Below are 22212 nucleotides of genomic sequence, written 5' to 3' on the forward strand. Positions count from 1 at the left end.
ATATTTCTTGTAATACTAGTTTAGTGGTAATTTTCTTTGTTGTTCTTGTCAGGGTTTTTTTTGTCTGGAATACTCTTTATTTTTCCTTGAATTTTAAATGATAGCCTTGTTGGATAGTGTTGGTTGTATGTCCTTGATTTTCATCACTTTGACTGTTACATGCCAGTCCCTCTGGCTTGAAGTGTTTCTCTTGAGAAATCATCTGACAGTCTTTTTGGAGCTCCCTTGTAGATAACTGTCTCTCCCTTGCTGCTTTTAAGATTCTCTCTGTTAGTAAGCATTTGCAGTTTAACGATGATGTGTCTTTGGGGCCTCTTTGGTTTCTTCATGTTTTGGGCCTCTCTGGACTTCCTAAATTTGTATGCCTTTTTTCTTCACAGGGTAGGTGATATTTTCAGCCAGTATTTCTTCAAACAGGTTCTCTATAACTTCAATCTTTTCTCATTCAGGTACCTCTATGATGCATTTCTTCTTATACTTGATGTTGTCCCAGGGGTCCCTTAGACTTTCTTCATTTAAAAAAATTATCTTTTTAAGATTTTATTTATTTTTAACAAGAGGAGAACAGAGGGAGAAACAGAGAAAGAGACATCGCTGTGAGAGAAAAACATTGATCACTTACTTGCCTCTTGTATGCACCCTCACCAGGGACTGAACGTACAACCCAGGCATGTGCCCTGACCTGGAATTGATCCGGTGATGCTTTGCAGGATGATGCCCAACCAACTGAGCCAGCCTAGTCAGGCCTTTCTTTTTCATGCTGTGCTTTGGTGCCTACTGTAGTCTTTTTCTCTAAATTGCTAATTCATTCCTCTGCTTCATCTTATCTGCTGTTGATTCTCTCTAGTGTATTCTTCATTTCAGATATTGTATTTTTCCTTTCTGAATGGTTTATTTATGGTTTCCAAGTCCTTTTTAATGCTTATTCTCTCTTTAAGTTTTCACTCATATCCATTCTTCCCCTAAAGTCCTTGAGAATCCTTTTAATCATTTTTTTAAACTCTGTATCCGGTATTTTTGTTGTTTCTGTTTCATTTAGTTCTTTTTCTGGGGATGTCTCTTGTTCTTCCATTTAGGGTGTATTTCTTTGTCTCCTTAGTTTGTCTGCCTTTTTGTATTTGTTTCTGTGTATTAGGTAGATCTGTGACTACCAAGCTTTTTATGAGGACTTTCTTATGTGGGTGCCTGTGGGTCTCAGTGACACGATCTTCTAGACCACCTGAGCTAGGTGCTCCATAAATGATTGTCGTGTCAGTTATGTGCCCTCTGCTGGTGTAGCTGAGTCTTGGTTTGGGCTTGTTCATTGCTGGTGCTATCTTTCAGGCTGGCTTACTATAAGGATATACCTCATTCACCATGTATGAATTGCTGTTAATGGGGTGCCTCGCAAGGCAGAGTTGTTTGCAGCAGGGTCTGGATTCCCCCATTGGCTCTGCCTTTTGTGTGGCTAGTTGGGTTGAGCTCTGGTGTGGTTTGAAGCCCACCACAGGATGTGTTGGTTTTAGGCCCGCTTGGCCAGGGCTCCAGTGCATGTGCATGTCAGACATTATGTGTAACTGTCCTTGGGCTACTTGTCTGCCACTACCCTGTTATTCACTGTGAGTGTGTTTAATTTGCCTGGGTATGTGTGGAAGGGGCCAGGCTTAGTACTAGGATCAGCTTTCTAGAACCCTGAGCTAGGGACATGTCAATAAACATCCAAGGGTTTCTGAGGTTGCTGTTCACCTGTCAACTTCTTTGTCCATTCTGAGGTTGCCTGGACTTCCTCCAGAGTCTCATGAAGAAAGGCACTAGAATGGGCCCATGCAGGCCACACTCCACTGACCTTTCCACACAGGCTCAAACTTGCCTGGGCATGGCGACTGGGTCTGGAGGATGGGAGTAGTGAGTCTCCTACTTGGGCAGTGTAGTCAGGGACTTAATGGGGAGAATGTGGCCCCTACTCCTGAGCCATACTATTCAGTTTCTAGTAGTACCCCCAGGAGGAGTGCACCACAAGTTCAGGTTGGTTGCAGCCAGCAGTCCCCACTGCAGGAGCAAGTTTGGCAGGGTGGAGCCACCAGAACTTGGGTAAACATATCAAGAAAACCTTCTCTTGTGGGTGGCACTGGCTGTGCCGCGGATGGGGGGCATGAGCTGTACTCCTCGCCTTAGCTCTATAGCCACACCTGCTTGAGTCCCAGACTGTAGCCTCTGAAGTAGGTGCTCTCCAATGGTCCCAGCTCTGAGCAGAGCCGCCTCCAGTCTGCTCTGAGCCCAGCAGGATGGGGCCAGGGAACTTATAAAAATAGATCAAGGCAGTCTTCCTTTGGGGATGGCACTAGCCCTTGTGAGGGGAGCAAGTGACACCTCTCCCCCTTGCTTCACAGCCACAGTGTCAGAGACTCCAATTGAACCACATTCCAAAGGTTCCAGCTCTGAGCTGCCTGTCATGCTCCCTTCCCCACCGCGGAACTGTGCCCATCAGGACCAGGCCAGCTGGAACCAGGAATGCAAATGACAGCAGTCCTCCACTGGGGGTCGTATAGGCCTCTGGGAGTGGAGGCTCCACAGCTGTGCCGTGACCCTGACAGTGGAGTCTTTCATTGGTGTTGGCACCTGCCTAAACCACAGGAGGGGGGAAGATTGGCCCCTGTTCTAAAGCCACTCTGTTCAATGTTTGTTTGAGAATCTGCCTATAGTTTCTCCAGGAAAAGTGCACCTTAGGTCCTTGTTGAGCTCAGCCAACAGTACTTTCTGCCTGACTCAAGCTTGGCAGGGTGGTGCTACCAGTATTTGGAGGACCGGGTTAGTCCAGTCCCCAACTTGTGCTGCAAGAATAGGAGTACCTGACCCTGGATATGGTCCATAAGAGTAGTGTGGGATGTTGCCTCATGACTGGGACCTCAGTGGCTGACCCTTCAGATCTCAGTGGAGGTCTTCTCGTTATGGGTTCCATATACCTTAAGTCTTCTTCCTTTTACCAAGGCCCAGGTGAGTGCCTAGGAGCAAGCTCCTACTTGTTGCACCTTTAGCAGAGCACTGGGGATTTTAGCAGATTCTTTTTTCCAGCAGAGTACCCCCTGATTTTCACTGCCAAATGCTGTGCAGACTCCTCTTTTTGGACTTGATGCTCTGGTTTGGAGGTCCTGGCACGGGGTTGAGACCCCGCAATCCTAAGGAGGGACTTTTGCAGTTGAGGTATCCCTCTGACTTCTCAGCTGCTGTAACTGGGTGCAAGGACCAGCCCTTACTACATCTCTGTCCTTCTAACAGCCTCTGTGTAGTTTCTTCTTTAAATCCTTAGATATAATACTACTTTTCAGCTGTCTTTCAATTGGTCATTTAGGTTGATTGCTCTATAGTTTAGCTGTGAATCTGTGTGTGGCTTTCATCTACTCCACAGAAATCTTTGATTCTCCTCATTGATTCTAAGGTGCTTATCTTTTTTTTCCCACTGAAAGCTGTCCTAAATCAAGATGCACTTCACAACATATGGTATCTTATGGTTTTTAAAATGTGGGAATTAAAGTTATTTGGTTGGGGGGGTATGTTTCATTGTTTCTTTATATCAATACCTAGCATAGTGCTTGGCTTTTAATTTCTCAATAAAAAAGAGTGGATGATTAGGAACTAACCATCCAGGCTTATACATATTTCTGTGAAAACTGTACCAAAATTGAAACATTTCTATTCTTCAAAATAATAATAAAAATCCATACAAACAACATATTCTCATCATGGTATTTATCTTTCTTCTTCCACACAAAAGGGCTTCTAAGATGCATTTTTTTTTCTGGAAAAGTGCCTGGCACATAGGGTAGATATTCAATATCTAATGAGTGAAAAAAAAATTCTATAACTGGATTAATTTTGTTTAATAATAAATCTGGGTTACTTATTTATGTCGCTACGTAGCACTACACCTTCTTTTTTTTAATGAGTTGCCTGGTTTTTTTTTATATGGATATAGTATATATGTCATTATAGTTGTGAATAACTGTGAGTTTGTTGTCATTTTACTGTTCATATTGTTGACCTTCTTTTTCTTAGATAAGCCCCTTTAACATTTTATATAATAAGGGCTTGGTGAGGATGAACTACTCTAGCTTTACCTTATCTGGGAAGCACTTTATCTGCCCTTCCATTCTAAATGATAGCTTTGCTGGATACAGTAATCTTGGATGTAGATCCTTGCCTTTCATGACTTCAAATACCTCTTTCCAGCCCCTTCTTGCCTGTAAGGTTTCTTTGGAGATATCAGGTGATAGTCTAATGGGAACTCCTTTGTAGGTAACTCTCTCCTTTTCTCTAGCTGCTGTTAAGATTCTGTCCTTATCTTTAATCTTGGGCAATGTAATTATGATGTGCCTTGGTGTGTTCCTCCTTGGGTCCAACTTGTTTGGGACTCTGAGCTTCCTAACTTCCTGAAAGTCTATTTCCTTGGCCAGATTGGGGAAGTTCTCCTTCACTATTTGTTCAAATAAGTTTTCAATTTCTTGGTTGTCATCTTCTCCTTCTGGCACCCCTATGATTTAGATGTTGGAACGTTTAAAGATGTCCTGGAGGTTCCTAAGCCTCTCCTCATTTTGTTTGAATTCTTGTTTCTTCATTCTGTTCTGGATGGATGTTTATTTCTTCTTTCTGGTCCAAACCGTTGATTTGAGTCCTGGTTTCCTTCCCATCACTGTTGGTTCACTGTAGATTTTTCTTGATTTCACATAATGCAGTCTTCATTGCTGCCTGGGTCTTTTTTATGCTGTTGAAGTGTGTACCCAGTGAGTTCCTGGAGCATTCTGATAACCAGTGTTTTGAACTGTGTATCTGATAGGTTGACTATCTCTTTGTCGCTTAGTTGTATTTTTTCTGGAACTTTGAACTGTTCTTTCATTTGGGCCATTTTTTTCCCCTCTCAGCTTGCCTGTTACATAGTAAGGAACAGAGTCTTAGGTGTTCACCAGGGCGGGGCAACCCACATCACTGCCTTGTGACACTGTATGGGGGGGATGAGTCTGAGAGGGAACTCTGCTGTTTGCTCTTCTCTCTACTGGTTTTCAGTCACTTCCCCAGCTACCCACAAGCAAATTGGTCCTTTCTGGTGCTGATTCACAGGTGGGTGGGTTTGTGTATGTTCTAGGACCCTGTGGGTCTCTCCAACAAACTCTCCTGTGATGCTGGGAGTTTCTCCTGCTGCTGCTTCAACCTCCACAGGTGTTTTCTGTCAGAGGCTTTGAGGGTTTATTTCCCCGAACTGGAATCTGGGTTGTGTGGTTTTATCTCGCTTCCTAAGTGTTCCTCCCAGTTTATCTGCATGCGAATGTGGGTCTGCCCAGTCTGTAAACCAGCACCTCGTCTGCCACCTTGCTGGGTCTTCCAGCCACCGCCTTGCCATGAGTTCTATCCACCCCACCCCCTGTCTCGGCCCCTCCTACCAGTCTGAATGAATGTTTCTTATATATCCTTGGTTGTCGGACTTCCATACAGTTCGATTTTCTGTCAGTTCTGATGTTTTTTGTTTTTAAATTTGCTGTTGTACTTCTTTTGGTTGTTTGAGCAGGCACAGTGTGGCTATGTATGCCTCCATCTTGGCTGGAAGTCTTTTGGGTAGCTCCTATATTTTCTATGTTGTACTTTACATCCTCATGGCTACTGTGTCACTACCAATTTGTATTTAATCACTTCATCTTTTTCACTCATCTCCCTAATCCCCCTCCCATCTGGCAACTGTCCAAATGTTTTTTTTGTATCTATGAGTCTGTTTTTGTTCAGGGTCATTTCTTTTGTCTTTTAGATTACACATAAGTAAAATGTATAGCATTTATCCTTCTCTCTGACTTAATTCACTCAGCAAAATACCCTCCAGGTCCAGCCATGTTGTTGCAGATGACAATATTTCATTTTTTTTTTTTTATGGCTGAGCCATATTCCATTGTATACATGTACCAGTTCTACTTATCCATTCATCTATTAATGGCCATTTAGGTGACTTCATATCTTGGTTATTGTAGGTAATCCTTCAATGAACAACATATGGATGCATATGTCTTTTCATTTTAGTGTTTTGGGTTTCTTTGGTTAAATACCCTTAAGTGGAATTGTTGCATCTTTTTTTGTCTCTGGTTATAACCTTTGTTTTAAGACCTGTTATATCTGGTTTAAGTGTTTCTACTCCGCATCCTTTTTTTTTTTTTTCCCCCCATAAAGTATCAGTTTCCATCCCTATACTTTTTCAGTCTGTGTGTGTCTGGTATGTGTTTTGATTGGGGCATTTAAAGTAATAAATAATAGATATGTATTTATTACCATTTTATTATTCATACTGTCCAGCTTTTTTTATTCTTCTGGTTTGGTGGTGATGAACTCCTATAGCTTTCTCTTGTCCTGTAATCTCTTTATCTGTTCTGTGATTCTAAATGGTAGCTTTGCTTAGTAGTATAATCTTGGTTATAGATTCTTGTTTCTTTTTAATCACTTTGAATGTTTTGTGTCAATCCTTTCTGCCCTGAAAAGTTTCTGTTGTGAAATTGGCTGACAAGTCTCATGGGACTTTCTTTGTAGATAACTAGCTCCTTTTCTCTTGCTGCCTTTAAGAATCTTTCTGCTTTTAAGAGTTTTTAACCTTTGATGTTTTAATTATGATGTGTCCTGATGTGGGGCTCTTTGGATTCATCCTCTTTGGGACTCTGCGCTTCCTGTACTTGTATGTCTATTCCTTCACCAGGTTAGGGAATTTTTTTTTTTCATTGTTTTTTGGAATAGATTTTCAATTTTTTGCTCTGTCTCTTCATTTTCTGGTAGATACCCTTTGATATGCATAGTAGTACACTTGATGTTGTCCCAGGCTCATTAGACTATCCTCAGCTGTTTGGATTCTTTTTTCTTTTGCTATTTTGATTGTTTTTTTGCTTCCTTTATCTTCCAGATTGCTGGTTCAGTCCTCTGCTTCATCTACTCTGATATTGATTCCTTCTAATGTATTATTCATTTTGGTTCATGTATTTTTCATTTCCGTGTAGTTCTTTTTAATATTTTCTATTTCTATTTTCATGTTTCCTATCGCTTATTGAAGTTCTCATTGAATTCATCTACTATTACCCTAAGTTCCTTGAGCATCCTTTTTAACCATTGTTTTGAACTCTGCACCTGGTAGATTGCTTGTTTTCATTTTGTTTCTTTCTTTTTTGGTATTTTGTCTTATTGTTTTATTTGGGACATGTTTATTTTTCTTCTCATTTTGTCCGCCTCCAAATGGTATGTTTTACATTGAGTTGCTACCTCTCCCGGTCATGGTAGAGTGGCCTTATTTAGTAGAAGTGCTCTAGGGGCCTAGTGACATAGGCTCCCTGGTCACTCAAGTTGGGTGCTTCAGGTGCGCCCCGTCTTGGGCTGTGTGCATCCTCCTGTTGTAGTTGAGCCTTGATCGTTGTTGGTAAGTCAATGGAAGGGATTTATTCCTAAACCAGTTGGCTGCAAGGACATGCATAACCACAGTGGAAGAGCTGCTGTATGGAGTCCAACTCTATGGAGCAGAACTCGCTTCATGGAGGCTCAGGTGCCCAGTGAGTTCACCCTTTGAATGTGTTCCTCATGGAGGTGGTTGCACGGCACTCTCTTGTGGTCTGAAGCTGTCCCCCTGGTGCACTGGCTATGGAGCCTCCTGAGATGAGCAGACTAAGGTCAGCTGCTGCCTGTGCCCTGCTTGAAAGTGATCTGCTTATGGCTGCTACTTGTGTTGGGCTCGTGATGTGACAGGGAGAGTGTGTGCCATGAACTGAGGCCAGTGTCACAATTTCCTGGCAACAGGTGCAGGGCATGCTGAAGCCAGATCCTGCCTGTTTAGTGTCTGTGAACCTTTTACAGATTTTAGGAAAGTTCTCAGTATGAGCCAAGACAAGCTCTTTGTATGTAGAAGCCACTGGAAGTCGCTTGGGTGGGCTCACAAGTTGGTAGGATGCAGTTTTAGGGAGTCACCAGGGTAGGGTGAATAGTCTTAGGTTTATGGAGACTTACATAAGGTTCTTGTCTGAGGGCTCTGTTCAAGAGGGTTCAGAAAGGAACAGTAAGTTCTGCCAATACTTCTGTCTAGGTAATAGCTGCTCTTCCTCAACCCAAATCCAGACAATTTATTTTCTCCTCATGTGTCCTTGGTGCCTTTTGAGCTGCTGCCCCTGTGCTGCAGCTCAGAGTAAGTGAGACCATTCAACCCTCTGTCTCAGCCACAATCCCTGCTGGTTTTCATAGCCAGAATTTGTGGGGACTTCACTTCCGGGCACTGGAACTCTGGCTGGGTGGTATGGTGTGGGGCTGGGGCCCTTAGCTCCTCAAGGGAACCTTCTCAGTCAGGATATCCCTCCTGATTTTTCATATGCAGGCATGGGACCAGCTCAGTCTGTTTCTCTGCCCCTCTTACCAGTTAAATGTGGTTTCTTTTGTATATGCTTAGTTATAGGACTCCTGTTCAGCTAGATTTCAGATGGTTCTGAATAATGGTTTTTTGTAGCTTAGTTGTAATTTTTTTGTCGTCCTGGGAGGACATGAGTACCACATTTTCCTACTCTGACATATTGACTGGAAGCCCAGCACATCACATTAATTAACATCTTAATTAGTTTCTTTTTTTGTTTGTTTGTTATAAAGAGTGGCAAAGATTCTTTTGTCTACTTACATTTGTACCTATGAAGGATGTAGGATATATTCTAGAAATATATCCTGTTCAGAAGGAATATGAATTTTATTTTGGATGGATATAGTAATTGTCCTCAAATAGTCATATAAGTTTAAACTTTTTCCATACCCTTATCAATTTTGGGTAGTATAAAATGTCTTAGTCTAAGAAATTATTTGTAAAGATTGAATTTTATTATGCTACCATAGACAAATTACACTTTATATCCATTTTCCTATTGTTGTAGATGTAATAGAAATCATACTGCAGTGTTCATACACATGAATGTTGAATCATTTGAGTAGATGAATTTTAACTACAACATGCTTCTGAAAGAATCCAACTTGAAAAAACCTCTTTCTCCTTTGAAGGTATCCTTTATCAAAAAACCACCTGAAAATGGACAAGTAGAATCAATGGAGGATGACACTGATGAAAATGATTACCCTGCTAGTAGTGTTAGTGATGCAAATGAATCTGGAGAGAACCAGCTTAGTATTGGTAAATATATATTTACGATGTGGGATTTCTTTTACCTCTTCATATTGATTTGGCATTCCAAAAAACTTCATAATTGTTTTATGCTCATTTTATTTCCTTTTGGTGTAGTCTATTAGATTTTTTTTTCATACCTTTTAGATTCTCTAATTTTTAACTGAATTTATTAGTTTTCTGTTCTTCATTTGGAAAATTAAAATAATTACTAAAAAATTGTATGATATTTTTTTCAAAATAGCAGGGGAGTGATAAAGCAACCATAATGCTATCCCTTTTAACCTTTTTCTGTTATTTCTCTCTAGACCCTCTGAAAATTGTAATCAACATTGACTTTCATATGTCTTTCTATACTTTAACATTAATTATGAGCCTTTTTTCATTTAGCTATTTGTATTGATAACCATACTCTTTAATGGACCCATAATATCCCAGTTAACATATGTACTGTAATTTACTTGACTATAATTTACTGTTACAAATTTAGATTCCTTTCTATTTTCCTATAATTAACAGTACAGCTGTGAATGTTTGTCTTCACAGATTATCCATAGGTCGTTTCTTGATGATAGAATCCTACAGTAATGTTTTATGAAGAATTTTGAAGCTTTTAATGTATAATCAATCATTTTAACCATAATTTTGTTTTTCATATACTTTTTTCTTTTTTGATAGGAGGATATTTGAGTTAATGTTCAGTGTATGTGGTTATTGTGCCCCTCTCTTAGTTTGAGTAAGTGCTTTTTATTTTTAGGTGCCGTGAGTCCTTTAGCTGAAGAACATCTGTCAAAGCAAGATCTACTTTTTTTAGACATGCTCAAGTTCTTGTGTGTGTGTGTGACTACTGCTCAGACCACTACTGTGTCATTTAGAGCAGCGGATATTCGGAAGAAATTGTTATTGTTAACCAATTCTAGCATCCTTGACCCTACTAAACCTCTGCACCTACACATGGTGAGTTAAGTGAAATGAAAATTCTCTTCAGTTCTGTCTGGCTTTGCTGGTAAATATAATGGACTGACATAAGAATCACATAGTACCTTTACAGACTTGAAACTGCTTTCTTGAAAAATGAATCTGAGACTAGTTACAAATAAACTTTTTCATTTAATGTGCTGTGAAAAAAGAATGTAAGTGGAAACAAACATTAAAACTTAGATGGTTTTTGGATAGATTTATTATTTTAGATATAATTAATTATGTTTTTAAAAATAGGCTAAGAAAATACAGATTCTAAATGTAAAACTAATGCTTATATAACATTGCACTTGAAGTCTGAATCTTACCTTGACTTTTGTTTAAATGCTTTACATTTTTTTGATGTAATTTCAAAGTGACAGTAAAGTTACAGTACTACAAGAACCTCATATTCTAGTCATAAGTTTCTACAGTTATCATTTATCATATTTGCCTTATCATTCTTTCTTTCTCTCTACACACACATCTTTTTTTCTAAATCATTTTGAGGTAAAGTTGCCCCTTCAGTGTGTATGTCCTATAACCATGGTATCATCATCAGAAATATAACATTGTATTACCGCTTTAGTTTTCAGGTCCGTTCAGTCTCTTTCAATTTGGAATAGTTCCTTAGTCTTTCCTTATCCTTCTTGATCTTCCTATTTTTTAAATATATTTTATTGATTATGCTCTTACAGTTGTCCCATTTTTTTCTCCCATTTATTTCCCTCCTCCCTGTATACCCTCCCCCACCAGCATTGCCCCTCCCTGATTAGTTCATGTCCATGGGTCACACATACAAGTTCTTTGGCTTCTACATTGACTATACTGTTCCTAACCTCCCTCTGTCTATTTTGTACCTACCATTTATGCTTCTTATTCCCTGTACCTTTTCCCCTATTTTCCCCCTCCCCCTCGCCACTGATAACCCTCCATGTGATCTCCATTTCTGTGATTTGGTTCCTGTTCTATGTGTTTACTTAGTTTTTGTTTTTTAGGCTCATTTGTTGATATTTGTGAGTTTGTTATCATTTTACTGTTCACATTTTTTATCTTCTTTTTTTTCTTAGATGAGCCCCTTAACATTTCATGTAATAAGGGCTTGGTGATGATGAATTCCTTTAACTTGACCTTATCTGGGAAGCACTTTATCTTCGCTTCTGTTCTAATTGATAGCTTTGCTGGCTACAGTAATCTTGGATGTAGGTCCTTGGCTTTCATGACTTTGAATACTTCTTTCCAGCCCCTTCTTACCGGTAATATTTCTTTTGAGAAATCAGCTGATAGTCTTATGGAAACTTTTTGTAGGTAACTCTCTCCTTTTCTCTTTCTGCTTCTAAGATTCTCTCCTTATCTTTAATCTTGGGTAATGTAATTATGATGTGCCTTGGTGTTTGCTTCCTGTGTCCAACTTCTTTGGGACTTTCTGAGCTCCCTGGACTTCTGGAAGTCTATTTCCTTTGCCAGATTGGTGAAGTTCTCCATCATTATTTTCAAATAAGTTTTCAATTTCTTGCTTTCCTCTTCTTCTGACATCCCTATGATTCGGATGTTGGAATGTTTAAAGTGATCCCATAGGTTCCTTAGTCTCTCCTCACTTTTTGAATTGTTATTTCTCTTCTGGTTGGATGTTCATTTCTTCCTTCTGCTCCAAATCATTGATTTGAGTCCCAGATTCCTTCCCGTCACTCTTGGTTCCCTGTATATTTTTCTTTATTTAACTTTGCATAGTCTATACTTTTTCCTCTGTTTTGCGATCATACTCAACCATTTCTGTGAGCATCTTGATTACCAGTGTTTTGAACTGTGCATCTGATAGGTTGCCTGTCTCTTCATTGCCTAGTTCTATTTTTGGAGCTTTGATCTGTTCTTTCATTTGGGTCATATATTTTTGTCTACACCTGCCTGCTATGTTGTAAGGGGTGGAGCCTTAGGTATCCCCCAGGGCCAGGTAACCCTCTTTGCTGCGCTATGATGCTGTATGTGAGGTAGAGATCAGAGGGGGAACAATGCCGCTAGCTCAGGTCTTGGCCAGCTTTCAGTCACGTCCCCCACTACCCACAAGCAAATTGGGCCCTTTTGGTGCTATTTCCTGGGTGCCTGGTTTTGTGTACGTTCTTAGACCCTGTGGGTCTCTCCATTGAACTCTCCTGTGAGGCTGGGAGTTTCTCCTGCCACCACAACCCCAAAAATTTTTATAGCCAGAGGTTTTGAGGCTTTATTTCCCCGTGCTGGAACCCTGGTGTGCTTGGTCAGTCTCGCTACCCAGTTGTTCCTCTCAGTTTATCTGCACGCAAATGTGGGACTGTCTGGTCTGCCAGCCACTGCCCTGCCATTTATCCTCTCTGCCCTGGCTGCCCATCTCAACCCCTCCTACCAGTCTGAATGAATGTTTCTTTTTTAACGCTTTGGTAGTCGGACTCCCATACAGTTCGATTTTCTGGCAGTTCTGGTTATTTTTTGTTTTTAAATTTGTGGTTATGGAAGGGAGGCAAAGTGTATCTACTTACACCTGTATCATGGCCCTTGATCTTCTTATTTTTTAATAGTATAGTCACTTGTTACTTAGAATTTCTCAGTTTGGGTTGTCTCATGTTTCCTCACGATTATATTTCTATTTTCACTTCAGTGAAAATATTAACGATATAATTCCTCTCCTGCCCTAGCCCCATCAATTTATTCATCTATTTATTGATAAGTATCTCCATTTCCAATCCAACAGCATAGGATTTATTTTTTTTTTCTATATATATTTTTAGCTCCCACTTTCAACAGTACGAAACCTGGCTTCTTGCTTAACCTTAATGCATTTAATGTTTATTCAGTATTCTTACGTGTAACTAATTTCCTGACCATGTGCACCATCCCATTTAGCCCTAGCCCTGCTGAACATGTTGGGAGAGTCTCTGGCCCAGCAAATTGGCAAACGTGTCTGGTGATTTTTCCAGTCAGAGCTGTGGGGAACATACCAGGTCATCCAATAATTAGAATCTCTTGGAAATGTGCAGGTTGAGTCCCTATTAGAATTCTTGCTCAAGTCTCCAGTCCTGACCAATGAGCAGTGCTGTGTGCTCTTCTTGATGCTTAATGTTTAAGGCACTTCAAGACACTCATTAACATCAGACACATCACTTTCATGTCAAAATATTTAAAATAATCCAATGTAATGTTGTTGTATAGTATATGACAGGGAGTAAGAAACATTTTTCTACATATAGATAAGTGATGGGAGCCGTCCTGCCTGGTTTCAGGGACTGTAGTCTCATTAACGGACAAAAGAGTCCCACGGCTAGGGCTGAGTGAAAAGGCCTTGGGGCCCTGAGCCACTAAGGAGACAGAACCCATCCTTCTTGCAGGAGTGCAGCCCCTGCTTCCCTCATTTCCCCTTGCTTGTCATGGGTGGATGACTGGTTAGCCAGTGATGGGGTAAGATTTCTCAAGGGAGAGACAACCTAAGACAGGTACAGTTGGGCAGGACTTAGGGGTCTAGAGAGAAGGGGCAGAAACACCCTCACCTCTCGGCTTTGTCATAGCCTGAGTCCTCATTCTATCTGTAAAAAGTCTCCTAATCTCTTGGCTGCTTTGCTCCCCCCACCTGACTCAGCCTGAAAACAATGCCAGAGGCAGCTGCAGCCTAGTACTGGAATGAATGGCTTTCGGGGGGCAAATCTGGCCTGAGAAAGAATGTACATTTGGTCTTTTGAAGCCTGCTCTCTTTAGGATAACCCTGTTGATTCCAATGGCACCAATGCTTTTGGTTATGCCACCATAACAAACAAAAAAGGGGGAGATGTTGGGGATCACTCTGTGGTTTCTGAGACTGCAGCCTTACGAAAGCAGACTCTGAAAGGGGCTAGTAAGTCTCCCTGGAAAACCATGTAACGCAGGTGGTAGACATAACTTCACTCTTAACACTGAGGGTTCCTGTGGGAATCAGACCTAATAAAACATTGTATCCTTTGAAGCTTGCTGTGCTTTGTTTTGTATAGCCCTGGTGATATCAACCAGATGTTTAAGTTCAAGGCATAGGAGTAAACTCCTTATCTCATGAAATATGTCTTAAAGACCCTGTGGCATCACCATAACTAACAGACCCTGACATATGACAAATCTCTCTGTTCCTTCAATTGTTATCTGTATTTAATACCTGTTTGTATGACTATAGCCTTTTGACATTGATCGATGAGCTATGCATGTATACACCTAAACATACCATTCCCAATAAAAGCCATTTGGGAGAAGGGCTCAGGGCATTCACTACTAGAGGGAATTGCCACCCCCTTTCCTGCCGGAACAGCACAATTGTGTCTGGGACGACTTATTTCTCATCTGTGGTGGATGGGAGGATTCTGTGGGCTGGAGTTCCTCCCACAGATAAGGAAAAAGTCTTCTGATATTTTACTAGAGCCAGGAAATGATTTGTTGGCTCTTCAGAAATACTCATAATACCATAGAGAACCTTACCAGGTTGTCTTATAGGAAGATAGGTCAGTGTATTTGACTTCTTCTCTGCCCATGTTTATTTCTGCTTCCTGAAATTTATTAATAGAATAGTTTTTAAACATTGAAGTCTTATCCCTAAACATTATTTTGGGAGAGTAGAAACATAAGATAGTTCCAGATTCTTATTCAGGCTTTTAACCCCAACATTGATAACTATCATTTATTGAATTCCTCTAATAAAAGCTAGGCTTTACATTCATTTCCTTTAATCCTCACAGTAATCAGCCAGTTAATTGTTATATCCCCATTTTCCAGGTGAGGGTAAAAAGGCTCAGATGAGAAGGCAAGTTTTTTAACCATACAAGTAATAAGTTGAGCTAGGATTTGAATCGGCTCTGTTTGACTTGAGATCTTTTCTTTTTTAAATTATACTGCCTTTTAAAAGAATTCCCTGGTTATGTGTGTGTACGCATGCATGGGTCTATATATGAATTTTTGGTTACATACATACTTAAGTAAGTGACGTATTTTAAAAAAACTCATTTCCCTCCCAACTATTTTAGTATCTAGTGCTTTTAAAGGAGCTTCCTGGAGAAGAACATCCTTTGCCAATGGAAGATCTTGCTGAACTTCTGAAACCACTATCGTAAGAAATTAAAACCATATTATGTTCACTTTAAATTTATAAACTGAGTGATGTGTTCTGTTATAAAATTAAAACTTTTCCCTCCTTAGTAACGTGTGTTCTTTGTATCGTCGTGACCAAGATGTTTGTAAAACAATTTTAAACCACACCCTATACATAGTGACCAACCTCTGTCAAAGCAGTATGGATACTGACAACACAAGGGATGCTCAAGGGCAGTTTCTAAGAGTTACTGGAGCATTTTGGTAGGTATAGATTATTCTGTGGAGTTCTTCTTTTTCTTTAGTTTCTTCTGATACAGATGCAAATTTTGCATATCTATGTTAGTGATTTCTTCTAATCCTTAAATGTAACTATAAACATCTTTTAACAATAGTAGAATATAATTTCTGTTCTCTTCCTTACTTTCTTGAAGAATTACATTGTATTCCTCTTAAGGCTTGGCTTTCTAAAGTGTGCTTAGTGTATTTCCCTGCGAATTTTGAATCACTTAGTAGTTTGGCATGTGTGGTGAATAAAGCAAAATGTAACAAGTATTAAACAGTTGAATCATTCATGTTCCTAAAATGAAAAAATTGGACTTGTCACTGTCTGGTTATTTCATGTGTATAGTCATAGTATGAGATACCACCATGATACTTGTGGAGGAGCACATATATATAATTAGAGCTGTCATACCATTTGATAAGGACTTCTAAATCAATATAGAATATGCTTTTGAAATCTTTGATGTAAAAACAAAGACTTAAAAAAGTTTTTCCCTTTAAATTAAGTTTACTACAATGTGATTGGCTGAAGCAAGAGAGCCCCAAAATAAGTCATAATATTATAAACATAATATACATTAAAATAAACTTTTATTCTAGCATTTCTTTTAGGTGGAATATTTTTGGAAGGTTTAGAATAATGGCATGTGCCACATAACGATAGTTAAAGTAAGCATGGAAAGAAATTTTGGAAATAACTTAAAATAACCCTAATGTCCAGTGATTTTCTTTTTTACTGTGCTTTTGTTGGAATAAATACTTGACATTGAAATACTTTATTTCAGGCACTTAACAAAGGAGGGGAAATGCACATTCCCTGTAAGAATGGCCCTAGTAAAATGCCTTAAAACTTTGCTTGAGGTGAGTTTATCCACATTATTACTGAGGTTTCCATAATTAAAAAAAAATTAAGCAGCCTTTTTTTCTGTGTGTTTTGGGGTGATTTTTTGCTTAGAATTTCATATTTAACCTAAGTTGTTCCTTTTTCATAGGCTGATCCTTACTCAAAATGGGCTATTCTTAATGTAATGGATGAAGACTTTCCTGTAAAGGAAGTATTTCCACAGTTTCTTGCTGATAATGATCACCAAGTTCGCATGTTGGCTGCAGAGTCAATCAATAGGTAATGAGTCAGGTATTTATGAATGTCTGGCTGCTGCAGATATCAGTGCCATGTCTAGCATAGCCATAGGTTACTAGTTGTGATATTAAAAATAACTAACACAGCCCTGACCGGTGTGGCTCAGTTGTTTGAGTGTCATCCCACAAAGCAAAGGGTCACCAGTTCCATTCCCGATCAGGTCACATGCCTGGGTTACAGGTTCGGTCCCTGATCGGGACATGAACAAGAGGCAGCCTATTGATGTTTCTCTCCCTCTTTCTCTCCCTCCCTTCTTCTCTCTTTAAAAACAAATAAAATCATTTAAAAAAATAACTAACACTCTATGTCAACTATAATTAAAAATAATCACTTCTGAATCTTGAACTAAATAATTCTGAACTTGTTTTAAATTGACTCAGATTTTCTTGGTGTTTTGAAAGAAGACCGAGTATGTTACAGTGTCTCACAGAGTAACTTATTTTTGTCCTGTAATGTGTTTTAGACAGTAAGATTAAGATAAAATTATTTCACTTTTTGCTTTTTTTAAAGATTATTTCAGGATATGAAAGAAGCAGGTTCTTCAACATTACTGAAAGCACTTCCTTTGAAGCTCCAGCAAACAGCTTTTGAAAATGCATATTTGAAAGCTAAAGAAGGAATGAGAGAAGTGGTAATTTTAGTAATGTATATTTGCTTTTATCTAATACTTTCTATAAGTATACCATATATTACTTTACCAACTTTGGCCTAAGACACTTTATACCTGATAGTTTACAGTATAAAGTTACACTAAAACAACAGTTTGAATGGGTTGAAATTCCTGTATTTATAGGTTAGATTCGATTGAATAATGGTAGTTTCTTTTGGTTCAACTTATATGTATCACTTTTGTGGGAAAAACAATTCCTAGATTTTTAGGAACATAAATGGCTTTTTTATTTAAAAATGTTTTTTGTAAGATCTAGACAAAAGCTAGTTCACAGAGCAGGTGACAATAGGAAAAAATGGATTGAGAAAAATGTTCTACTAGGGAAGATCAAATTCTCTTCGTGTTTTTTAGTGAACCTTATGGTTTTCATATCTCTGTAGCATAATGATATATTTCTTAAAATGCAAATTGTCTTAGTCTTAGAATATATTTATTTACTTATTATGCCTTGACTTGTTTGTAAAAAGTGTAGGAGGCATTTAATCAAATGTTTGTCTAATCTATGCTAGCACAAGACTGAAAAGGATAGTTGTATGAAAGAATCATAATTTAGAAAAATATTTCAATAGATTTGAAAGATGAGTGCAAAATTTATAAATAGTATAAGATTTATAGAGATAATGTATATTATACATTTAAAAATGTGTGTGGAAAGAGAAAATATTGACAACAATTCATTTAGAAAAAGACCTAAGAAGTTATACATCTTAAGAATACACTATTAATCAACATTGTAATAATTATTCAGAAAAGCAAAGTCTGCATTTGACATCACTGATAAAAGCATACTGTCATGAACAAGTTGATAAAAAGAATTTGATCTTCTATACATTTTAGAGGGCAGCTAGCATGATGAGTTTACCTCTGAGTAAAAGTAGACTTTTAACTAGGATGTTAGAGTCTGTAGATCTGTCTCTTACAAGGAATGGGTGGAGTTGACTTAGTGTAGACCACATAGCTATTTTTAAAAACATCATTGATTGCCATTTAGTAAAGGAATTAGGTCCTTACTTTTTCTTGGACCAAAAACCAGAACCAGGATCAGAAAGTAGCACTTTTTTCTAAATATGAAGTGAAACTTCTATCAAGTATAGCTTATCAAAAAATGTGTAGGGATATTCTAATGATCGAAGCATATACCGTTCTATCTAGTTGTGTGATTTCATTGTTCCTCTTCATAATATATGTGATAATATTTTTTTAAGTATATTTATTGATTATGCTATTACAGTTGTCTCATTTCCCCCCCCCACTCCAATCCATCCTGCCCACCCCCTCCCTCCCAAATTCCCCCCCTATAGTTCATGTCCATGGGTCACACTTATAAGTTCTTTGGCTTCTACATTTCCTACACTATTCTTACCCTCCCCCTGTCTATTTTCCACCTATCATCTATGCTATTTATTCTCTGTACCTTTCCCCCCCTCTCCCCCTCCCACTCCCCTATTGACAACCCTCCATGTGATCTCCATCTCTATGGTTCTGGTCCTGTTCTAGTTGTTTGCCTAGTTTGCTCTCGTTTTTGTTTTAGGTGTGGTCGTTAATAACTGTGAGTTTGCTGTCATTTTTACTGTTCCTATTTTTGATCTTCTTTTTCTTAGGTAACTCCCTTTAACATTTCATATAATAAGGGCTTGGTGATGATGAACTTCTTTAACTTGACCTTATCTGAGAAGCACTTTATCTTCCCTTCCATTCTAAATGATAGCTTTGCTGGATACAGTAATCTTGGATGTAGGTCCTTGTGTTTAATCTTGGGTAATGTAATTATGATGTGCCTTGGTGTGTTCCTCCTCGGGTCCAGCTTCTTTGGGACTCTCTGAGCTTCCTGGACTTCCTGGAAGTCTATTTCCTTTGCCAGATCGGGGAAGTTCTCCTTCATTATTTGTTCAAATAAGTTTTCAATTTTTTGTTCTTCCTCTTCTCCTTCTGGCACCCCTATAATTCGGATGTTGGAATGTTTCAAGATGTCCTGGAGGTTCCTAAGCCTCTCCTCATTTTTTGGAATTCTTGTTTCTTCATTCTTTTCTGGTTGGATGTTTCTTTCTTCCTTCTGGTCCACACCGTTGACTTGAGTCCCAGTTTCCTTCGCATCACTATTGGTTCCCTGTACGTTTTCCTTTGTTTCTCTTAGCATAGGCTTCATTTTTTCATCTGGTTTTCGAACAGATTCAACCAATTCTGTGAGCATCTTGATAACCATTGTTTTGAACTATGCATCTGATAGGTTGGCTATCTCTTCGTCGCTTAGTTGTATTTTTTCTGGAGCTTTGAAGTGTTCTGTCATTTGGGCCATTTTTTTTGTTGTTGTTGTCTTGGCCTGTCTGTTACTTTAAGGGGCGGAGCCTTAGGTGTTCCCGGGGTGGGGTAACGCTGGTCGCTGCGCTGTGACGCTGTGTGGGGGTGGAGGGGCCGAGAGGGAGCAATGGCGCCCACTTCACTCTCCTCTGGATTTCAATCCTTCACTCCGCTACCCACAGTCAAACCGGGCCCCCCTGGTGCTGGCCCCCGAGTGGGTGGGCCTGTGCACGCTCCAGGCCCCTGTGGGTCCCTCCAACGACCCCTCCGGGAGGCTGGGAGCCTCTCCTGCTGCCGCCCCAACCCCCACAGGCGTTTTCAATCAGAGGTCCAAGGCTTCACCTCCCCGCTCTGGAGCCCTGGGCCGCGCGGTCTGCCCCGCTCCCTGCCGTTTGTCCGGTTTATCTGTGCGCAAATGCGGGGCTTCCGGGCACCACCCACCGCTCTGCCCGCCCTGCTCTCCGCCACGCCCTGCTCTCCGCCACGCCGAGTCCTGCCCTCTCGGTGTATCTGTGTGCGAATGTGGGGCTGCAGGGTCTGCTAGTGGTCGGACTGCCTGCCCCATTTGTCCCACACTCTGCCAGTCTCGTTCCCGCCACGGCCACGCGAGTCCTCTCCGCCCCTCCTACCAGTCTGGATGAATGTTTATTTTTCACTTCCTTGGTGTCGGACCTCCTTGCCGTTCGATTTTCTGTCAGTTCTGGTTGTGCAAGGAGGCGCCATCTTGGTTCTGTGATAATATTTTTAAAAGTATAAATAGCGGAGAACCAAGATGGCGGCGTAGGTAGACACACTGCGCCTCCTCGCACAACCAGAACTGACAGAGAATCGAACAGCAAGGGGGACCAACACCAAGGAAACAGAAAATAATCATTCATCCAGACTGGTAGGAGGGGCGGAGACGGCACTGGGGTGGAGAGGACTCGCGTGGCTGTGGCGGGACTGAGACTGGCGGAGTGTGGGACAAATGGCGCAGGCAGTCCGAGCACTGGCAGACCCTGCGGTCCCACATTTGCACAGATAAACACAGAGGGCCGGACTCAGAGTGGCGGAGAGTGGGGCAGGCAGAGTGGCGGGTAGCACCTTGCGGCACCACATTCGCCCACAGATAAACCGGACGAACGGCGGGCAGAGAAGCAGACCGCTGCGCAACCCAGGGCTCCAGCTCGGGGAAATAAAGCCTCAAACCTCTGATTGAAAGCACCCCTGGGAGTTGGGGTGGCAGGAGAGACTCCCAGCCTCACAGGAGAGGTTGTTGGAGAGACCCACAGGGGCCTAGAGTGTGCACAGGCCCACTTACTCGGGAACCAGCACCAGAGGGGCCCAGTTTGATTGTGGGTAGCGGAGTGAAAGACTGAAATCCGGAGGAGAGTGAAGCGGGCGCCATTGCTCCCTCTCGGCCCCGCCCCCACGTACAGCATCACATCGCAGCGACCACCGTTACCCCGCCCCGTGAACACCTAAGGCTCCGCCCCTTAAAGTAACAGAGGTGCCAAGACAAAAAAAAAAAAAATGGCCCAAATGACAGAACACTTCAAAGCTCCAGAAAAAATACAACTAAGTGATGAAGAGATAGCCAACCTATCGGATGCACAGTTCAAAGCACTGGTTATAAATATGCTCACAGACTTGGTTGAATCTATTCGAAAAACAGATGAAAAAATGAAGCCTATGCTAAGAGAAACAAAGGAAAATGTACAGGGAACCAATAGTGATGAGAAGGAAACTGGGACTCAAATCAATGGTATGGACCAGAAGGAAGAAACAAACATCCAACCAGAAAAGAATGAAGAAACAAGAACTTGGAAAAATGAGGAGAGGCTTGGGAACCTCCAGGACACCTTGAAACGTTCCAACATCCGAATTATAGGGGTGCCAGAAGGAGAAGAGGAAGAACAAAAAATTGAAAACTTATTTGAACAAATAATGGAGAACTTCCCCGATCTGGCAAAGGAAATAGACTTCCGGGAAGTCCAGGAAGCTCAGAGAGTCCCAAAGAAGCTGGACCCAAGGAGGAACACACCAAGGCACATCATAATTACATTACCCAAGATTAAACGCAAGGACCTACATCCAAGATTACTGTATCCAGCAAAGCTATCATTTAGAATGGAAGGGAGGATAAAGTGCTTCTCAGATAAGGTCAAGTTGAAGAGGCTCATCATCACCAAGCCCTTATTATATGAAATGTTAAAGGGAGTTACCTAAGAAAAAGAAGATCAAAAATAGGAACAGTAAATATGACAGCAAACTCACAGTTATTAACGACCACACATAAAACAAAAACGAGAGCAAACTAGGCAAACAACTAGAACATGAGGGTTGTCAATAAGGGAGTGGGAGGGGGACAGGGGGGTAAAGGTACAGAGAATAAGTAGCATAGATGATAGGTGGAAAATAGACAGGGGGAGGGTAAAAATAGTGTAGGAAATGTAGAAGCCAAAGAACTTATAAGTATAACCCATGGACATGAACTATAGGAGGGAATGTGGGAGGGAGGGGGGTGGGCAGGATGGAGTGGAGTGGGGGGGGAATGGGACAACTGTAATAGCATAATCAATAAATATATTAAAAAAAAAAAGTATAAATAGCTACATATTATTATAATGATAAATATCTTATGAGGTATACTTGGAAGTTGAAGAGGAACTT

The 22212-nt window shown here is 40.5% G+C and overlaps 1 protein-coding gene across 1 annotated transcript in view; it reads left to right on the forward strand.

Moving 5' to 3' along the window:
- Positions 1-22212, forward strand: part of ATM (ATM serine/threonine kinase) — a 169345-nt gene that overhangs the window by 43798 nt on the left and 103335 nt on the right. Inside the window, exons 18-24 of the mRNA XM_024570803.4 lie at positions 9016-9145; positions 9894-10093; positions 15103-15185; positions 15275-15430; positions 16237-16312; positions 16444-16574; positions 17103-17223. Of these exons, the coding sequence (XP_024426571.2) occupies positions 9016-9145; positions 9894-10093; positions 15103-15185; positions 15275-15430; positions 16237-16312; positions 16444-16574; positions 17103-17223 (897 nt within the window). The remainder of the gene's footprint in view (positions 1-9015; positions 9146-9893; positions 10094-15102; positions 15186-15274; positions 15431-16236; positions 16313-16443; positions 16575-17102; positions 17224-22212) is intronic.

This window comes from Desmodus rotundus, chromosome 5 (assembly GCF_022682495.2).
Source record: "Desmodus rotundus isolate HL8 chromosome 5, HLdesRot8A.1, whole genome shotgun sequence".
NCBI classification, from domain to species: domain Eukaryota; kingdom Metazoa; phylum Chordata; class Mammalia; order Chiroptera; family Phyllostomidae; genus Desmodus; species Desmodus rotundus.